This window comes from Hemitrygon akajei, chromosome 14 (assembly GCF_048418815.1).
Source record: "Hemitrygon akajei chromosome 14, sHemAka1.3, whole genome shotgun sequence".
Classification (NCBI taxonomy): Eukaryota; Metazoa; Chordata; class Chondrichthyes; order Myliobatiformes; family Dasyatidae; genus Hemitrygon; species Hemitrygon akajei.
In genome coordinates this window covers 79,790,406-79,811,951 of record NC_133137.1, presented here as the reverse complement: position 1 = coordinate 79,811,951, position 21,546 = coordinate 79,790,406, and the positions used below count along the sequence as shown (strand labels likewise).

Here is a 21,546-nt window from a genome sequence, read left to right as displayed (position 1 = left end):
GAGGGTCACCAAGCTGCACATGACACAGTGGCCTCTATTGAAACTGTTTTATTGGAAGCATTCACTTTAAGACTGTGTATTTGTACATTACAACTGTATGACTGCTCCATCCACAACACATTCTTCTGGTGTTTTCCAGTCTGGCTCCTCACCACTCTGAGTTCCAGTGACGATATGATAACACCACAATCCCATCCACCACTTATGGCATAGCATCCCACGGTAGATTCAGTTGTAGCCAGGTCAGTACTACAAACCACACTTAATAGGATGAGAGGCGCCTTGACAAAGGAGTGGCATAGAAAGCGTGGACAACCAGTGCCTTTTCCCCAGGGTGGCAAGAGAATATAGAACCCTACAGCACAGTACAGGCCCATAACATTGTGTTAGCCTGTTAACCTACTCCGCGGTTAATCTAACCCTTCCCTCCTACATAGCCCTCCATTTTTCTATCATCTGTGTACCGATACCAGAGGATATCTGTTTAAGGTGAATGGAGGAAAAAAGTCTGAGGTAGGTTTTGTTTTTGCACAGAACACACTGGCAAGGCTAATGTGACAAGAACATTTGAAAGTCTCTGCAGAGAAGATTTACCAGGATGCTGTCCGATTTCTTATGAGGAAAGTATGAGAGCGCTAGGGCTTTTGTTTTTGGAGTTGAGGAGGATGAGAGACAACTTGATGGAGGAGTAGAAGATTATGACAGGCATAGATGGAACGGACAGCCAGAGACTTTCTCCTCCAGGACAGCAAAGGCTAATACAAGGACATCCTTCTAAAGGTGAGTGAAGAAAAGTATAGAGGGATGTCAAAGATAGGTCAGGGGTGATGGTAGAAGCAGATACATTAGGGACACGTAAAAGACTCTTGGAGGCACATGGATGGAGGGTTTGGGCTCTGTGAGAGGGAAGGGATAGATGGACCATGGAGTGTTTATATAGGACAGCACACCGTAGACTGAAGGGCCCATAGTGTGTTGTACTGTTATATGTACACGAAGCTTATATAGTACCACTTACTTTTGTAGTTATCATGGCAATGAAGAACAGCAGCACATAGAAATGCACTGGTATAAACTGTCAGGTTCAGAAACTGGCTCAGGAATGCCATAGCTTCTCCTTTTCTCATCTCTCGGCACATTTCCAAATAATTAACCCAAAGGTACAGAGACCCTTCATTGAATGTAATATTTTACTCTGCACAGAATTTATTCCTGATAAAAGGAGATCAGCCTCCCTGAACTAAATGACAGAACAAAACTTTATAAAGATTATAAAGGACTGATATCTTGTTTCAGACAATATTCAGTTAACATCAGAATGTTACAATATCACAACAAAAATGCCAATGAACTGAAACATTTAATTTTCTCTTTGTTGACACAACTTGACCTGCTGAATATTTCCAGTTTCCAGCATCTGCATATTTTGAGTTCAAGATCAAAGTAGGATCTACACTTTGACCACAGTCCACATTCTTTTTTAAAGAAACAGAACACTGTACATTTTATAAACAAACCCAGGATTGGTGGGTGTACAAAATGGATCCCTCAACAATTTGGATCACGAGCTTAAAGCAGCTCCTTTCTTGTCAGTCAGCTATGATGCAACTTCGATAGCGATTGCCTCTGAGATTCCTGTTTGCTGCTCAGTACACGTTACGTGAAGTGATCCATCCCTTCAAAGAAGAAAAGCTGGTGAGTAAGCGTCAAGTTAGAACATCAAAATGATTAAATATCAAAAGACTTGCACTCAGTGGCCACTTTATTAGTTACCTCCTGTGCCTAATAAAGTGGCCACTGAGTCGATGTTCGTGGTCTTCTGCTGCTGTAGCCCATCCACTTCAAGATTCAACATGTGTGTTCAGAGATGCTCTTCTGTACACCACTGTTGTAACATATGGTTATTTGAGTTACTGTTACCTTCCTGTCAGCTTGAACCAGTCTGGCCATTCTTCTCTGACCTCTCATTAATAAGGTGATTTCAGAACTGGAACTCACTGTTTTTTTCTGTTTTCCCCACACCATTCTCTGTAAATTCTAGAGACTGTTGTGCATGAAGATCCCAGGAGATCAGCAGTTTCTGAGATACTCAAATCACCCCAACTGGCACCAACAATCATTCCATGGTCAAAGTCACTTAGATCACATTTCTCCCCTATTCTGATATTTGGTCTGAACAACAACTGAACCTCATGACCATGTCTGCATGCTTTTATGTGTGCTCACTGTCTTTCTGATTCCAGTAAGTGAAACTACACTGTACATACATTATTTCTACTTTATATAGGCTGTGTATTTTTATGTGTTATTTGGTATAATTTGGCAGCTTTATAGCTTAAAGGTTACTGGAAAGGGTGCTTCTGCCAAGAGTGCTTACACTGAGTGTTTCTGGCGAGAGTGCTTGCGTGAGAGTTTCGCTACGGTGGACAGTACTGCAATGATTGCAGATAGGCTGTGTATTTATCAGATCATTCCTGCTTTTACTATATATTACTACCATTTTAGGTTTTATGTGTTATTTGGCATGATTTGGTAGGTTTTTTTTGGGTCTGCGAACGCTCACAGATTGTTCCCATATAAATAATTGGTATTTGCTTCTTCACTTTATGACATTCCGGCTTACAAACCATTTCATAGGAATGCTCTACCTTCGGATAGCGGGGGAAACCTGTATTGTGTTTGAGTCATAAAAATATTTAAAAACCTACAGGACAATACAGGCCCTTCGGCCCACAAAGCTGTGCCAAACACACCCTTACCGTAGAAATTACCTAGGGTTACTCATAGCCCTCTATTTTTCTGAGCATGTACCTGTCCAGGAGTCTCTTAAAAGACCCTATCATATCCGCCTCCACCACCGTTGCCGGCAGCCCATTCCAGGCACTCACCGCTCTCTGCGTAGAAAACTTACCCCTGACATCTCCTCTGTACCTACTTCCAAGCACCTTAAAACTGTGTCCTGTTGTGTTAGCCATTTCAGCCCTGGGAAAAAACCTCTGACTATCCACACGATCAATGCCTCTCATTATTTTATACACCTCTATCAGGTCACCTCTCATCCTCTGCCACTCCAAGGAGAAAAAGCCGAGTTCACTCAACCTATTCTCATAAGGCATGCTCCCCAATCCAGGTAACATCTATGTAAATCTCCTCTGCACCCTTTCTATGGTTTCCACGTCCTTCCTGTAGCAAGGCAACCAGAACTGAGCAAAGTACTCCAAGTGGGGTCTGACCAGGGTCCTATATAGCTGCAACATTACCTTCGGCTCCTAAACAATCCCACGATTGATGAAGGCCAATGCACTGTATGCTTTCTTAACCACAGAGTCAACATGCGCAGCAGCTTTGAGTGTTCTATGGAATTGGACCCCAAGATCCCTCTGATCCTCCACACTGCCAAGAGTCTTGCTATTAATGCTATATTTTGCCATCATATTTGACCTACCAAAATGAACCACCTCATAGTTATCTGGGTTGAACTCCATCTGCCACTTCTAAGCCCAGTTTTTCATCTTATCAATGTCCCGCTATAATCTCTGACAGCCCTCCACACTATCCACAACATCCCCAACCTTTGTGTCATCAGCAAATTTACTAACCCATCCCTCCACCTCCTCATCCAGGTCATTTATAAAAAATCACGAACAGTAGGGGTCCCAGACCATATCCCAGAGGCATACCACTGGTGACCGACCACCCATGCAGAATATGACCCGTCAACAACCACTCTTTGCCTTCTGTGGGCAAGCCAGTTCTGGATCCACAAAGCAATGTCCCCTTGGATCCCATGCCTCCTTACTTCCTCAATAAACCAATTGGAATTATGTTGTAGCTGTACATTTCTGAACGGTCTATGAACCCATGAACAGTGCTTCATTCTATGCTTCTTTTGCACTATTTATTTTGTAACTGTACTACCGCTGCTGCAAAACAATAAATTTCGCATCATACAAGACAGTGATAATAAACCTTATTCTGATAAAACTGGTTAGGCCACATCTGGAGCATTGTATTGTTCTGGTCACCCCCATTACAGAAAGGATGTCAAGGCTTTGGAGACGATGCAGAAGAGGCTTGTTAGAATGCTGCCTGGTTTAGAGGGCATGTGCTACAATGAGAGGCTGGACAAACTTGGGTTGTGTTCTCTGGAGCGGTGGAGGCTAAGGGGAGATCTAATAAGAGATTTAGAAGATTATGAGAGGCATAGTAGTGTTAACAGTGAGTATCTTTTACCCAGGAATGAAATGTCGAATACCAGGGGACGTGCATTAAAGGCGAAGGGCGGTAATTTCAAAGGAGATGTGTGGGGCAGTTTTTTTAAAAATGTACAGAGAGTGTTGAGTGCCTGGAATGCACTGCCAGCGGTGATGGTGACGGCAGATACAATTAACGTGTAGACAGGCACATGAATATGATGTTTTTCTTGTGAATGTTATGTCTCTGATGTGACGTGCCTGTGTTGCTGCAATAACAAAAACAACCTGACTTTGATGTTGACCCTGGGTTTGCAGGCTTTAAACCTGAACTTAAGGGTAGATAAATAAAATCTCCCATTTTTGTTTCCAAATCATCACACCGACCAACCCTTTTCTCTCGCAAGAATCTTCAAGACACGTACCTTTTCATGGTAAGTATAGCTAGGATTTCATGGTTGCTGCTTTCTTTCAGTTGTAAATCTCTGAGGACAACCTAGTCAATAAAACAAAGAAGGGAGAAAGTAGTTGCTAATGTGTTCTAAATGAACAATTCACAAAATTACATTAGGTTTCCAAGGTGTATAACAGATTTCACCTCTGTCATTTGTAATTCAAGCCAGAACTTTGACCATTTATTCCCCTCCATAGATGCTGCATGACCTGCTGAGATCCTCCAATATTTTGTATGCGTTGCTCTAGATGACCAGCATTTGCAGAATCTCTTATAACAAGGATGTCAGGATCTGAGGGGTTCTGACAGTTGTCTCTCAATCCCAGCCGCTGCCAACAAACAGCGTGAGACCCTTCCACAGTAACTCATGGCATAGGAACTGCAGGGATGGAAGACAGCTCTGCTCTGTGCATCTACCATTAAAGCCCTCAGACTAGTGTATTCGACCTATCCCCTTATTATACCTTCTGCACCCTTCCTTTCCAGTCCCAATGAAGGGCCTCAGCCTGAAATGTCAACTGTTTATTCCCTTCCATAAATGCTGCCTCACCTGCTGAGTTCCTGCAGAATTCTGTGTGCCGCTCAGCTTGTTAACAGTAAATTGGTTTATTATTGTCACACCAAGATACAGTGAAAAGTGTTGTTTTGGACACCAGTAGTACAGATAATTTCTTTACAATGGTACACTGAGGTAATGGAAGGTAAAGCAATATCAGAATGCAGAATAAAGAGTTTTTTTTTGTTTTTTTAAAATTATTTATTTATTACATTTTTAGAGAATTACATAGAAAATGAAATATTAGAATAATGAAAAAATAATAATATTGACCCTCCCCCTCCCCCCCTTAAACCCTTATCTAAAGAGAGAAAAAAAAGAAAGAAAAGAAAGAAAGATTGCCTGAATATCGGAGGATCCCCATATGCTCCATGGAGTTCAAACTAATTTTAAATTTTATTTTTATTTTTCCCAATTACTTTGTAATTTTATCTTCAAAGGACCTATATATTTAGTCCTATCTTTTGTAGATATGGGTGCCAAATTTTCAAAAATATATCATATTCATTTCTTAGATTATAAGTAATTTTTTCAAGTGGAATACAGCTATATATTTCATTATTCCAACAATCCATAGTTAAATATAAGTCAGATTTCCAAGTAACTGCAATAACTTCTTTGGCTACTGCCAATGCAATTTTTATAAATTTTTTCTGATACTTATTCAATTTAAGTTTCGGTATTGTCCCTTCAATGTCTCCTAATAAAAATAATATTGAGCTAAGTGGGAGTTGTACTCCAGTAATTTGTTCCAATAAAAGTCTTAGATTTATCCAAAATGGTTGAATTTTAAAACAAGACCAAGTAGAATGTAAAAAAGTACCAATTTCTTGATTACATCGAAACATTGGTCAGACATATTTGAATTTAATCTATTTATTTTCTGTGGCGTTATATATAATTGATGCAAAAAATTATATTGTACTAATCTAAGTCAGACATTTATTGTATTTATCATACTATCAAAACATAATCTTGACCAGTTTTTCCATCAATTTTAATATTCAAATCAGATTCCCATTTTTGTCTTGATTTATGAATTCCTGATTTAATTGTCTGTTTTTGAATCAAATTGTACATACAAGATGTACATTTTTTAATTTTTCCTTTTTGAATTAATATTTCTATTTCATTAGCTTTTGGCATTAACATCGTTTGACCCAGCTTATCTCGTAAATAGGCCTTTAATTGAAAATAACAGAAAAGGGTGTTATTTGATACTTTGTTTGTTTTTAATTGATCAAACAACATCAATATACCTCCTTCAAAACAATCACCTATGTATTTAATCCCCTTTTGAAACCAATTATGTATAAGCAGAATAAAGTGTTAAAGTTACAGAGAATGTGCAGTGCAGACAAACATTAAGGTGGAAGGGTTATGATGAGGTAGACTGTAGGATTGAGAGTCTATCTTATCATTCAGAAGTCTGATATCAGCAGGATAGAAGCTGTCCTTGAGCATGGTGGTACAGCTTTCAGGCTTCTGCATCTTCTGCCCGATGTGAGAGGGGAGAGGAGAGAATGTCTGTCTGGCTTGGGATGGGTCTGTGATTATGTTGGCTGCTTTGCTTAGCCAATGAGAAATGCAGATAGGAAATGCATGATGCATAAATAAAAAATGGACATGCAAGAAATGGTGAAAATAATGCAGGGTAGATCTTATGTTATTAATAATGTTGAGGACTTCATGTTGTCTGTACAAAAGTAAGCAAAGAGACTTAAGGGCTCAATTGACAGACAAACCAAACCACACAGTTTATAGACTGGTAAACTAACACACACCTGTGCCACTTTGTCCCTCACTGCTTCGCATCCCTTTCCGCCAGACTGGTAAAGCTCGAGACACACAGATGGCGTGGTCCCTGGCGCCTGGAATGCATGCTGTCTTCTCGCTGGGAGTGGAGTACCCGATGGAAACACGACGGTGTAGGTGTCAGAGCCAGTCACGTCAGTCTCCTGTACACAACACACGGGGTTAAAGGCAACAGTAAGTGAAGGTGCAACTCTGTAAAACTTATGAGAAAGATGTACCTACATTGTAGAGATTCAACAGAAAGTTAACTAATAATGCAAAGAGTCGTACTGCACACGAACAGGCCCTTTAGCCCATCAAATCCACTCTGACCTTTTGTCCATCTATACCAATTCCCATTTGCACTCAGACCCTATCCTCCAGTGCCCATCTAAGCTGATAAACTGGAGAAATATACAGAAGTCATGTTGCTCAGCAACCCTGGTAAAGAAAAAAGACTGAAAAATCAAGTGGCAGACTGAGAAAAATTTACCCGCATTTGAGGGTTCCAGATATCAATCACTCTGAGTAAAGAACTTTTCCCCTCAGAGCTTCTTCCTTTCGCCTAAAAACTTTTCTCTTACATTTTAATACCTCACCATGGGACAAAAGATTCTGACTACCCATCCCATCTGTACGTCCCATAGTTTTACATGCATCCTATCACATCACCCCTCGGCCTCCTTCACTCTAATCACTGCCCATAATTAAAACGTCCAAATCCAGCCACATCCTGGTGAATGTCTCTGCACTCTCTCCATCACGACCACATTGTTTAGTGAGGTGACAAGTGCTGCACACACAATATTACATGATGCAGCATAACCTCCCAACTTTTACATTCTACGCCCTGACCTATCAAAGTGACAAAAGTCACTGACCTTTCATGAATGTTCATCATTAATCATAGATTTTCTAGTTCTAAGGTTAAGGCAGCATAATGGCTAATATAATGCTTTTACAGTACCAGCAACCCAAGTTTAAACATGTCACTGTCTGTAAAGAATTTGCACTCTCTCCCAGTGCCTGCAAGATTTCCTTGGGGTGCTCCAGTTTCCTTTAACATTCCAAAGACGTTAGTGTTAGTAAGTTGTGGGCATGTTATGTTGCATGGTAACACTTGCTGGCTGCCCCCAGAACATTCTTGAACTGTGTTGGTTATTGACACAAATCATACATTTCACTCTATGTTTCGATGTACATGTGACAAATAAAGCTACTCTTTCTTACAGCTCTGAATACACAAGGGGCTTGCAATGGGAAATTAGACTTTACTACCTTAGCGAGGATGTCTCGGGCTGAGCACTCCGCTATGAGAGCCTCCTCCTCCAATGCAACGCTCTCCTTCCCCGACAGCAAGGCTGCCTCAGTTGCAGCACCAACTGCAATCACTTCATCGGGAGGGATGGAGTTCAGTAGATCGGCGTCTCGGAACAAGTCCTGAATCATCTGCTGCAGTTTTGGAATGCGGGCCGAGCCCCCACAGAGCACAACCTATAGAAAAACAAAATACATTTGACCCTCTGATGAGAACAATGAGAAAAACATGGATTTTGGTTTGCAGAATAGCTTAGAATAATCTATCTACCATTCAGCTGGATTTAAGGAGCTCTGACTTTTTAAAATATATATAATTTATTTTGAGATACAGCACGATAACAAGCCCTTCCTGCCCAATAAGCCACACCACCCAATTTTACCCATGGAACCAATTAACTTACTATATCCATAACTAAAAGGCCAAACTGAATCTTCAAGTTTAATTGTGATTCAACTATACACATGAATACAGCCAAACAACACTTCTCTGGTCCAAGATGTAAAACACAATATCTATAGTCACACACAGCATGTATAGCAGATATAATTATGATAGTAGAAAAACAAGGTTACAGAAGTAATGATAATTTCAAACATTTTTGTAATTATATGTTTTGTTCTGCTATCATAATTTGCAACAATCCTGAAGAAGGGTCTCGGCCCAAAACATCAACTGTTTGCTCATTTCCACAGATGCTGCCTTGCCTGATCTCCTCCAGCATTTTGTATATGTTGCTCTGGATTTCCAGCATTAGCAAAATCTCTATGTAATTTGTAACTGTATGTTTTTCTCCTATCCACAAGTCTTTGGAATGTGGGAGGAAACCCACGTGGTAAATGTACAAACTCCTTACAGACAGTAGCAAGAATTGAACCCCAATCACTGGCGTTGTAATAGCATTACACTAATCAGGACCGTGGTACCCCATAACTGGAAGACCAAACTGAAACTTAAGAGGCAAATGCCTAATTCTATCCTGACTCTGCCAAACAAGATTGGAAATAATTGTCAGGCGACGCAGCAGCGTAGCGATTAACATGATGGTATTACAACTTGGACCACTGGGGTTTGGAGTTCAATTCCAACACTCTCTGTAAGGAGTTTGTACATTTTTCCTAGTGACTGTGAGAGCTTACTCCAGGTACTTCAGTTTCCTCCCACATTCCAAAGATGTACCGGTTGATTGGTCATTGTAAATTGTCCTGCGATTAGCCCAGGGTTAAACTGGGGGTAGCAGGGTGGCGAGGCTCAAAGGGCCCATTCCACACTGTACCCTTAAATAAGTAAATTACATTTGCCTTCAAAGTATCAACATGAAACAAAGTAAACCTATAAAGGTCTAACCTCCACACGAGGAAATGCAGCGTGAAAACACTAACGTTCAAAGTTTGTGTTAATTTCTGAGAGGTGGTCATTTATTAGATCATCCCAGAAGGACCTCTCTGCAATCTAAGCAAATGCTTACAGGCAGTCCCCGGGTTCTGTTCCTAAGTCCGATTTGTATTTAAGTTGGAACAGGTACATCCAGTATTATTTAGCGTCAGTTAGTCAAATGTTTGTTTTAATATATAGTATATATTTCACCTTTCTATGCATATAAAACACTTAAGAAATTTATGTATTTCAATAATTAAACCACTGTGTTGCTTAGTAGTAATTGTAACTTTTATCGGGGCGGGGCCTTTCACATGGTCCATTATTCTCACTTTATCCTTTAAAATTGTTCCGATCGCTTTATTATTTCCACTTTATTTTCAATCGTGATCGTTTTCCGTCAACAGAACAGAAACACAGAGGATTCAGCAGCAGCCACGGGTGGCAGGTCCTGAGCTGAGCTCTCCCAGGTCCTAAAGTCCACCCACACTGAACCAGATTAAGTGGGACAAATGAGGGCGGTGCTGACTGGAAAAGGGGGGGTCAGGGTGAATCTTGCTAAGAAAAATTTAAGCCAAATACAAAGTTACACACTCAACACAGTGTTAATGGTAGTGTGATCCGACTTAAAATGGTGGACGGCATTCTCCTTCCTTCAGTCAATGTATTTTTAATATAATAGGCTTTATGGCAAGCCGCTCATAAGTATGAGTTGTTCGTAAGTTGGACATTCATAACTCGGGGACTGCCTGTATTCAGGTATTTCTCAATCATACCCTTTCAAATGTTGAGTTCCAGAGGCCCGGGATTTGGAGCTTGTTGATTAGAACTGAAGGTATGATCGTGTCGAACACTGAGCTGTAATCAATAAACAGCAGCCTGATGTAGGTATTGCTATAGTTTGGGTGTTTGAAGGCTGAGTGGAAAGCCAGTGAGATTGCATTCGCTGTAGACCTATTGAGGTGATAGGCAAATTGCAATGGGTTCAGGACCTTGCTTAGGCAGAGGTTGATTTTAACTATGATCAGCCTCTCAAAGCATTTAATCACAGTAGTTGTGAGTGCCACTGGGTGACAGTCATTGAAGCAGCTCACCCTGCTCTTCTTGGGCATTGGTACAATTGTCACTCTGTTCTAACAAATGGGACCCTGCAACCGCAGCTGTGAGAGACTGAGGATGTCTTTCGAACACTCCTACCAGTTGGGTGGCACAGGTTTTCAGAGCCCTACGGGGCACACCATCAGGGCCTGCCACTTTGCAAGGGTTCACCCTCTTGAAAGATGTTCTGACATCATCTGTGACAGAGATCACAGGGTCACCATATGCTGCAGGAATTCACACAAGCGTGCATCAAAGGCATTGGAGCTCGTCTGGGAATGGAGCGTCACAGCTATTCATGGAGGTACGTTTAGTTTTGTATGAAGTAATGGCCTGCAAGCCCTGCTAGAACTGACATGTAACAATTCTGTCTCTAATCTCAATTGGAATTGTTTTTTTTGCACTTAAAATAGCCTTCTATAGGTTGTATCTGGACTTCATGTATAGTTCTGGATCATCTGTCTTGAATGCATTCAAAACCAGTGATCCAGAACTGTACAAGTTATCCAGGTATGACCTGTGGAAGGTTACTTTAAGAGCTGGCCCTCAGCAGACAAAGAATCTCCTGATTTATAAACAGCTTTTGGTTTGGGTATGTCCGGTATGTTCTTGAAAGCACACACTCGTCCACACAGGTTTTGATGAAGTCGATGACAACTGTAGCGTATTCATTCAGATTCAAAGATGAATCCCTGAATATTGTCCCATCCACCAACTCAAATTAGTCCTGTAAGTACTCTGCCACCTCCCTTGATCACACCTTCTTGGTCCTCACCATCGGTGCTGCAGTTTTAGTCTCTGGCTAAATGTTGGGAGTAGAAGGACCGCCAGCTGATTGGACATTCCAAAGCGTGGGCATGGGATGGCATTGTGATCGTTCTTAATGGTGGTATAACAGTGGTCACGTGTGTCAGCTCCTGATTCCACAGGCATCAGAGACTTGTTCAAGCTGGCATGGTTGAAATCCGCCACAATGATAAGGAAGGCATCAGGGCATGCAGTTTCGTGCCTGCTCATCACTATGCTCAGCACCTCCAGTGCCTTCTGGACGTTGGCCTGAGATGCAATGTACACTGTTACCAGGATTACGGTGGAATACTCCCTTGGCAGATAAAAGCACGACATTTTACTGCTAGATGTTCCAATCGATTAAGTAGGACTGAGACTGAACCAACATGTCTGTGCACCACGACGAGTTAATCATACAGCATACTCCACCTCTTCCGCCTCTAAAAACTGTCCTGTCTTTGTGGGGAATGGTGAAGGCATCAAACTACAATGGCGTCCAAAATGGCAGGGGACAGCTATGTTTCCGTGAAGCTAAATATACAACAGTCCCTGATGCGTCTCTGGAATCTGCCTTATATATACTCAATTACTTGGCCTCCACAGATTAACCAAATTCCTCAAAGAAATTCCTCATTTTTGTTCTACATAGACATCCCTCTAATCCGAGGCTATGCCCTCTGTTCCTAACTCACCTAGAAGAGGCACCATCTTCTCCACATTCACTCTATCTAGCCCTTTCAATATTCAATAGGTTTCAATGCAATCCCCCCTCATGCTTCTAAACTCCAGCAAGTACAGTCCCAGAGCAATCTTGTGGGGTATCACAGCCAACAAACTGCAACTAGAGGGCATAGGTAAAAGGGGAAAGAACAGGGTGGTGAGTATATGGAATGGGCTGCCAGAGGGAATGGCCGAGGTCGGTACAATAGTTTTGTTTAAGAAGAACTTAGACAGGTACGTGGAGGAGCGAGGCTTGGAAAGATATGGGCTGAATGCAGGAAATTGGGACTAGCTGGGTGGGCACTGTGGACAAGTTGTGCTGAAGGAGCTGTGTCTGTGCTGTATTCTTCTCTAACTCTGTGACTAATCACAGCAACGTTGAAGGGTAGAGAGAATGTTTATTCTGGTGAATGAGACCCCAGTTGGGTGTGCAGCTTTGTCCTGGATGTGCTGGGCAAGTACAGAGTATTACATAGCGCTTCGGACAGGGTGTCCCAAAGTAAACCGTTCACATCAGGAAGCCCAGCATCTGAACCGCTCTTCAGATTTACATAATACATCAAAACATACAGTGAGATGCACCATTTGTGTTAACAAGCACAATATATAATCTCTAATATATTAATATATATCATAATAACTGACTCAAAGCAATTGACCCTTTTCAACCGTTCAAGCTGAAGAAATTAACTGTTGCACATGAAACTTCCTAATTTCACCAGAAATACTGTTTGCTTCAGTAACTGTCTTGCACTTGACCTACTTAAAGGCAGAGGTTAAGCAAAAAATTTACAACTACCATGGATATTTCTCCATAACTTATAAAAAGGCCTCATACATGCATAGAGGAATCCTGGTTTCAAAAGTAAGCTAGCTGGCATTTTGGGTCAATTCCTTTTCAAAATGCTGAAATACCTTCCCTTCAATGACAAGACCATACACTAATTTGGAAAAATGTTTCCTTGTAGTGGAGTTAGGAAGCACAGATACATCATGTGCTGTTAAAACTCATCAGGAGAAGAAATTCTTTAAAATTTTATCCACCATCACAGTAGGAATACAGCAAACAGCAAGAACCAAGCAGGAACTATTTTGTTCATTGCAAGTCATTTTACCTTGCAAGTGCTTTATTTTACCAAAGGGCATTTAAATTGGGTGCGCATGTCACTTGTCTGTGTTAACAAGCAGCAAAATGACACATTCAAACAATTTCTTAAAAAAATGTTTAAATCTTGGCTCAAGAATTTAGCTTTGTTTAATGAAATAACCACGGTGTTATTTTCCGGTAAAGGAGGTGAAGGCAGGAGAATGGGACTGAGGGGAACAATCAGCCATGATAGAATGGTGAAGCAGATCTAAATCTTAAGGGACATACCCTCTTCTTGTTACCACCATCAGGGATGAGGAACAGAATTTTGAAGACCAAGACTCAACGATTTAGGAACAGCTTCTTCCACCCCAGCCTCAGATTCCTGAACAGTCCAACAACTGTTCAGAAACCAACAGTAATGCTGCAGGTGCCATGGTAGCATAGCAGTTAGCTCGCTATTACAGCTCGGGCATTCCGGAGTTTGGAGTTCAATTCCGGCACTGTTCTGTAAGGTGTGACTGACTATACGCCCTCCCTGTGGAATGCATGGGTTTTCTCTGGGACCTCTGGTTTCCTCCTTCATTCAGAAGACGTACCTAGTAGGTTAACTGGTCATTGTAAATTGTCCCATGATTAGACTAGGGTTAATTGAGGTTGTGGGGTTGCTGAGGTTCGAAGGGCTATGAGGGCTATGAGGGCTATGAGGGCTTACTTCACACTATAATCACTGAATAAAATTTAAAATAAACAGATGAACACTATTTTGTCCTTCCGTTTCTGCACTAAATTTATTTCTGTTTATATAGTAATTTTATATCTTTGCCCTATACTGTTGCCTCAAAACAACAAATTTCACATCATACTATTTAGTAATAATAAACTTGATTCTGACAAAGAACATTAATCTCTAAATTTCTATTTTATTTACCATACCAAATAAGATGACTGTCACAGACAATTGCCAACTTTAATCCAAACTTTCAAATTTATGTATTTACAAACCTTAGAAATATCACTTTGAGAAAGCCCTGCTTCTTCTACGAGCTTCTCGATAGGTTGTATACTTTGGCTAAACAGTGTAGCACACAGAGATTCAAATCGTGCCCTAGAAGTAAATTGCATACTTTAATACAAAGGCAGTCTATTATACAAAATAGATACCAGATTCAGCAGTGTAGAGCAGTCTTGTGGAACAGATAGTCATTAGCTCAAAAATGAACACAGGCACTCCAGGAAAAGCGCTGTGAAGGACATTACAGAAATTAAAACCAATTTTTTTTTTTTTAAAACAAAAAATGTGTTCTCTCCTTCCCACCACCTCCAAATGGGAGACTGCTTTTAGGATACTGCCAAAGAACCAGCAAACTTCAGGCTTTAAAGAAAAATGTACGTAGAACACTGAACACAACATCACAGTACAGGCCCTTCTGCCCACAACGTAATGCCGATCTTCAACCTACTCTAAGAGCAATTTCTCCCCAAATAGCCCTTCATTCTTCTATCATCTACGTGCCTATCTATGAGTTTTTTTAAAACGCCCCTAATGTATTTGCCTCTACCACCACCCCAGGCAGTTGGTTCCATGCATCCACCACTGTGTAGGAAAACATGCCTCAGCCATCCATTCTATACTTCCCTCCAATCACCTTAAAATTATGTCCCCCTCCCTTGTACTCGCCATTTCCACCCTGATAAAAAGTCTCTGGCTATCCACTCAATCAATGCATCTTGTACATCTATCAAGTCACCTCCCATCCTCCTTCACCCCAAAGGAAAAAACTCAAGCTTGCTCAACCTATCCTCATAAGACATGCTTCTAATTCAGGCAGCATCCCAATAAACCTCCTCTGCACCCTCTCTGAAGCTTCCACATCCTTCATATAATGAGGTGAACAATACTGAACTGATTCCACTTTCAAGGGCTCTACAACACATGTTCTCAATATTATCTATTATTTATTATTTTGTATTTGCAGTTTGTCTTTTCCATATTGGTTGTTTACCAGTCTTTGTTCGTGTGCAAGTTTTTCATTGATTCTATTATGTTTCTTCGTATCTACTGTGAATACCCACAAGAAAATGAATCTCAGGGTAGTATATAGTGACATACGTGTACTTCAATAATAAATTTACTATGAACTTTGACCAGAACTAAACACAATATTCTGTGGTCTAACCAGGGTTTTATAGAGCTGCAACATTACCTTAAGGATCTTGAATTCCATCCCACGACTAATAATGGCCAACGTATTATATTATTATATTTTCGTATTCAATATAAAACAACCTAGCACAGGAAGTGGGCAGTTAGCCCAGTAAACTGTGACCGTTAGCTGTAGGATGAAAACTTAATTCAGAGATGGAAATACCCAACAGCTCTCACACCAAGGTCCAATATCACATCTTGTGGTGTATCACAACAAACAGCAACTTTACAGTTTTCTCTCTCCACAGATCTTTTTTTCCAGTACGTCATAAACACAAGGGATTCTGCAGATTAGCATACACTCCTGATTTGCTGAGTTCCTCCAGCATTTTGTGTGTGTTACTCTGGATTTTCAGCATCTGTAGAATCTGTTGTGTTTATGAGTTACTGCTCCATTGTGAACTCTCTTCGAGGTATACCTGCAATAGTTCAAATCTTTTCTTCAACAGTTTAGTGAGGCCCTCTCTTACTGCACTCCCTCTGATTGCCCTGTGACTCTTTGACCAACTGCTCACCCAGACTCCCCATCTACCCACATCCCCTCTCACCCATCATCTGTCAGCTTGTACTCCTCCCCTACCCCCATCTTTTTATCTTGGCTTCTTCCCCCTTCCTTTCCAGTCCTCATGAACGGTTACGACTGTTTATTCCCCTTCATAGATGCTCCTGGCCTGACGAGTTCCTCCAGCATTTTCTGATTTCCAGTGTTCTCTTTACTTTTGGATTTCCAGCAACTACTATTTCTGGTTCTCACAATTCAAACAAGTTTTTTTTTAAATCTCTAAGGGCTCTCATTCACCCAATAGCTAAAAAGCTCTGAAAGCTCAGTGTCACCCAGACAGATTTAGACTCTATCCTTTTATAGACATCTTCTACAAAAAAGAGTGGATATGGCCAGTCCATCACCAGTAAAACCCTCCCCACAACTGAGCACATCTAAATGGAGCACTGTCGCGGGAAAGCAGGATCAATCTTCAAGGACCCCCACCACCCAGATTATGCTCTCTTCTCGCTGTTGTCATCAGGAGGACGATACAGGAGTCTCAGGAACTACACCACCGCAGGTTCAGGGACAGTTATTACCCGTCAACCATCAGGCTCTTGAACAAAGGCGATTAACTTCACTTGCCCCATCACTGAGTTCTTCCCACAACCTATGCACTCGCTTTCAAAATTCTTCATCTCATGTTCACAATATTTATTGCTTGCTTATTTATTATTTCTTTCCTTGTATTGTGAATGCCCACAAGAAAATGAATCTCAAGGTGGCATATGGTGACATGTATGTACTTTGATAATAAATTTACTTTACTTTCTTCCCTCCAAATGTCCTTGTTCTACATTTAAAGCACACTTGTTTTATCATGTTTGTTGCTAAGACGAGAGGACTTTGAGATGTTAACTCTGTTTCTCACATCACGGATCCTCACTGACCACTGAGTACTCCCCGCATTTCCCATTTTTACATTTGTACACATACCTGGATACAGCACATTCAAAGTCCAAACCTTCATGAAGTGAATCTACAAAACAGTTTGCACTTCCCAAAGTTGACAAGGCATGCTTAGCAACTTCAGCACTATTTATAAGCTTCATCATGGCTCTTGGACTTTCCTTTATATTCTGTTTAAATAACCTATTGAAAAAGAGAGTTCCGGAATCAGGATTAGATTTATTATCACTGACATTATGTCAAGAAATGTATTGTTTTGCAGCAGCAGTACAATGCAGTACATAATATATTCTTTCATTATGTGCCATGTCACACAATGTAGGTGATCTTGGTCTTTAAATGACCATGATTATTCTTGGCAAATTTTTCTACTGAAGTTGTTTGCCAGTGCCTTCTTCTGGGCAGTGTCTTTACAAGACGGGTGACCCCAGCCATTATCAATACTCTTCAGAGATTGTCTGCCTGGCGTCAGTGGTCACATAACCAGGACTTGTGATATGTACCGACTGCTCATATAACCATCCACCGCCTGCTTCCATGGCTTCATGTGACCCTGATTTGGGGCAGGGGCTAAGCAGATGCTACACCTTGCCCTAGGTGACCCGCAGGCTAGCAGAGAGAAGGAGCACCTAACACTCCCACCCCACCACTCTAAAATATAGTATAAGTTTTAATAAAAAATATTTTTATTTACTTAGAAATAGAGCATGGAACAGGCCCTTCTGGCCCAATGAGCCACACCACCCAGCAATCTACCTATTTAACCCTAGCCTAATCACAGGACAATTTACAATGACCAATTAATCTACTAACCAGTACGTCCTTGGACCATGGCAGAAAACCGAAGCACCCGGAGGAAACCCATCGATTCACAGGGAGAATGTACAAACTCCTTCCAGACCACATTGGGATTATAAATAAAAGATAAATAAGTATTTCAGAAAGAGAAAAAAAATAGTGAGGTAGTGTTCGTGGGTTAATTGATCATTCAGAAATCTCATGGCGGAGGGCAGATGATGTTCCTAAGCTGCTGAGTGTATGTTTATTTTAAGATCCGGCAGAAATGTTGAGAGTATCGCCAAACTGCAGAGAGTTGTGCACACGGCTCAGCACATCACAGGAGCCAGTCTCCCCTCTGCCTACACTTCTCACTGCCTCAGAAAAGCAGCCAACATAGACCCCCATCCAAACCAGACATTCTTTTTTCTCCCCCCCTTTCATCGAACAGAAGATACAAAAGCCTGAAAGCAGGTACAAGCTCTAAGACAGCTCTATCCCTCTGTTATCAGACTCTTGTTTGATAAGATGGATTCTTGGCCTTACAATCTACTTTGTTATAACTGTGCACTTTATTTGCAATGCACCTTTTCAGCAGTTTTTACACTTTATTCTTCATTGTTATTGTTTTCCCTTATTCTACCTCAAAGCACTGTGTGATAATACGATCTGCATGAACAGAAAACAAGTCAAGCTTTTCACTGTATCTTGGTACATCTGACAATAATAGACCAATAAACGTGTCCTGGAATGCTAAGTGCACTCTTACCTCTGAAATTCTGATGCTAGATACTGCGCCAAGGTTTCTGTGAAACATTCTCCTCCTATGCTGTCATCAGCGTGAGAGGCAAGGACCTGGTACATGCCACTATTAACTTCTACTACTGTGATAGAGAGGGACGAACCTCCAAGCTTGTAAACAAGTACATTACTGTAAATAGAAAGGGAAAAAAACAACTTGAAACATGAATAATAAAAATGTCAGGCTTCAAATATTTAACCACGAGCCAAAATCTACAACTGGGATTGGGTTTATTACGGTCACTTCAGCTTATACTCAAGGCCCTCCGTTATTCGGGGTTGACCATGGATGTCATGTCCCAGCTGTCTACGTGATTCACAGTACGATATGGACAGCAAGCTGTTGCCCATGTAGCAGGCTCCCCCCCTCTTCACCCAGCTGATGGACCCAAAGGAACTGCAGAGACCGATACAGTTTGGCTCTAGCCGCTTCGGGTGTGCTAGGAGCAGCCAGCACGTTTAGCCCACATAGCTTTTCAAGATTTCGACCATCCCTCACAATCATAAACACTATTTGCAGATATTATAAAAAGTACCTCTTTCCCGATGGTGCATCCTGCCCGACTCCAAACGCAAGAAGTGCTGCTGCAGGTTCGTGAATCAGTCGCAGCACATTGAAACCAGCTGCCTGGGCTGCTTGCCTGCACAGCAAAATATTTCACACTAAGCAAACTCTAAACAAAAGCCTCAGAGGAGAAAATCCATGATCAAACAGGATGTGTGAGCAACAGTAATTTATCTGTGCCCCAGATGTTAAGCTCGTGTTTGCAGTTTGTTTTCTTTGCACACCAGGTCACATGTCGAAGTTCAAAGTAAATTTTATTATCAAAGTACATATCTGTCACAATATATAACCCTGAGGTTCATTTTCCTGTGGGCATACTCAAATCTATAGAATAGTAACTATAACTAGGTCAATGAAAGATCAACCAGAGTGAAAAAGACAACAAACTGTACAAAAGCAAATATAAATAAATCGCAATAATTAACAAGAACATGAGAACATGGGATAAAGAGTCCTTAAAGTGAGATCATTGGTTGTAGGAACATTTGAATGATGGAGCAAGTGAGTGTAGTTATTCCCTTTTGTTCAAGAGCCTGATGGTTGAGAGATAGTTGTGTGTAGTTTTCCATTGATTCTATTGTATTTCTTTGTTCTACTGAAAATGCCCTCAAGAAAATGAACCTCAGGTTAGTGTATGGTAAGATACATGTTCTTTGATAATAAATTTACTTTGAACTTTAATGGGAATAGTGTCATACCACTTGCACCATGGCAAAAAAAAAATTAAGGCAGCTTTTACGCAGAAGAATAAAAAAATTGAAAGTGAATAAAATATAAAAATGTCAGCCAGTAAAAAAAAATGCTGGAAGTTTCACTGTAGGGTGATGGGATTGACTACTCATAATAAGCTTGCTTTGAGAACTTCTCCCCAGCCTCACCTTAGTACGTTCTTCTGGTTCTTCTCAAAGTCCAGTGGGACAGTTATAACAACATTATTTACGTCCGACCCTAGCGCTGATTGCGCAGTTTCTGTAAACAGAAAAACAAATCAACACTCATCATCGTTACATGCCATGTCATATGACGTGGGCAATCATGGTCTTTCCATGACCATGATTGTTCTTGGCAAATTTTTCCTCAGAAGTGGTTTGCCATTGCCTTCTTCTGGGCAGTGTTTCACAAGACAGATAACCCCAGCCATCATCAATACTCTTCAGAGATTGTCTGCCTGGCGTCAGTGGTCACATAACCAGGACTTGTGATATGCACCAGCAGCTCATACGACTGTCCACCACCTGCTCTCATGGCCTCACGTGACCATGATCGGGGGGCTAAGCAGATGCTACACCTTGCCCAAGGGTGACCTGCAGGCTAGTGGAGGGAAGGAACGCCTTACACCTCCTTCGGTAGAGACGTATCTCTATCCCGACACCCAAAATCAACATTAGCTAAAGTAAACCAGATACAGCTGAGGAATCTCACAGCTTTCACTCAGAACCATGATCATAGTCACTGACTACACACTTTAACAGCAGTCTTAAATGAGGATATAAGCATAAATTTTTTAAAGATTAAGACTAGCTTTATTTGAGACGTGCAAATGGAAACACAGTGAAATGTGTCATTTGTGTCAACAAGCAACACAGTCTGAGGATGTGCTGGGGGCAGCCACATTATCAGCACCAACATAGCATGCCCAAAACTTGCTAATCCATACATCTTTGGAATTTGAGAAGAAACTGGAGGACCTGGAGGAAACCCATGCTGTCACAGGGAGAATGAACAAACTCCTTACAGACAACAGTGCGAATTGACCCCAGATCACTGTTACTGTAAGGTGTTAGGCTAACCACTATGCTACCACACCACCCCAGTGACTTCGTGTTCTCAAAACAAATCCATACACATCTACTCTAAATTGGTAAATTTGCTTATTAGGGTCACATTGTACCAAAGTACAGTGAAATACCGTTTTGCATACCATCCATACAGATCATTTCATTACAACAGTGCAGAGGTACTACAAAGGAAAATACCAACAACGCAGAATAAAGTGTAACAGCTACAGAGAAAGTGCAGAGAAGGTAGACAATAAGATGCAAGGTCATAACGAGATAGATTCTGATGTCAAGAGTCCATCTTATTGCACTAGGGGATAGTTCTATAGTCTTATTAACAGTGGAATAGAAGCTGTTCTTGAGCCTCGTTGTTCGGGTTTTCGGGCTTTTGTACCTTCTGCCTGATGGGAGAGGGGAAAAGGCAGAAAGTCCGGGGTGGGTGGTCTTTGATTAGGCGAGCTGCTTTATTGAGGCAGTGAGAAGTATAGATAAGAATCCATGGAAGGGAGGCTGGTTCCTGCAATGTGGTGAGCCGGTAGTTTGCCTATTCTTGCAATATTTCTGCCAGATTTTAATG

At 41.2% G+C, this 21,546-nt stretch overlaps 1 protein-coding gene across 1 annotated transcript in view; it reads right to left on the bottom strand.

Annotated features, from left to right (window-relative positions):
* Positions 1–1,183: 1,183 nt before the first annotated feature.
* hspa14 (heat shock protein 14) overlaps positions 1,184–21,546 on the bottom strand; it is a 37,159-nt gene continuing 16,796 nt past the window's right edge. Inside the window, exons 6-14 of the mRNA XM_073066433.1 lie at positions 20,070–20,160; positions 19,163–19,267; positions 18,595–18,756; positions 17,076–17,231; positions 14,392–14,494; positions 8,276–8,491; positions 6,988–7,161; positions 4,619–4,689; positions 1,184–1,676 (exon numbers count right to left, since the gene is read on the bottom strand). Of these exons, the coding sequence (XP_072922534.1) occupies positions 1,598–1,676; positions 4,619–4,689; positions 6,988–7,161; positions 8,276–8,491; positions 14,392–14,494; positions 17,076–17,231; positions 18,595–18,756; positions 19,163–19,267; positions 20,070–20,160 (1,157 nt within the window). The 3' untranslated portion in view covers positions 1,184–1,597. The remainder of the gene's footprint in view (positions 1,677–4,618; positions 4,690–6,987; positions 7,162–8,275; positions 8,492–14,391; positions 14,495–17,075; positions 17,232–18,594; positions 18,757–19,162; positions 19,268–20,069; positions 20,161–21,546) is intronic.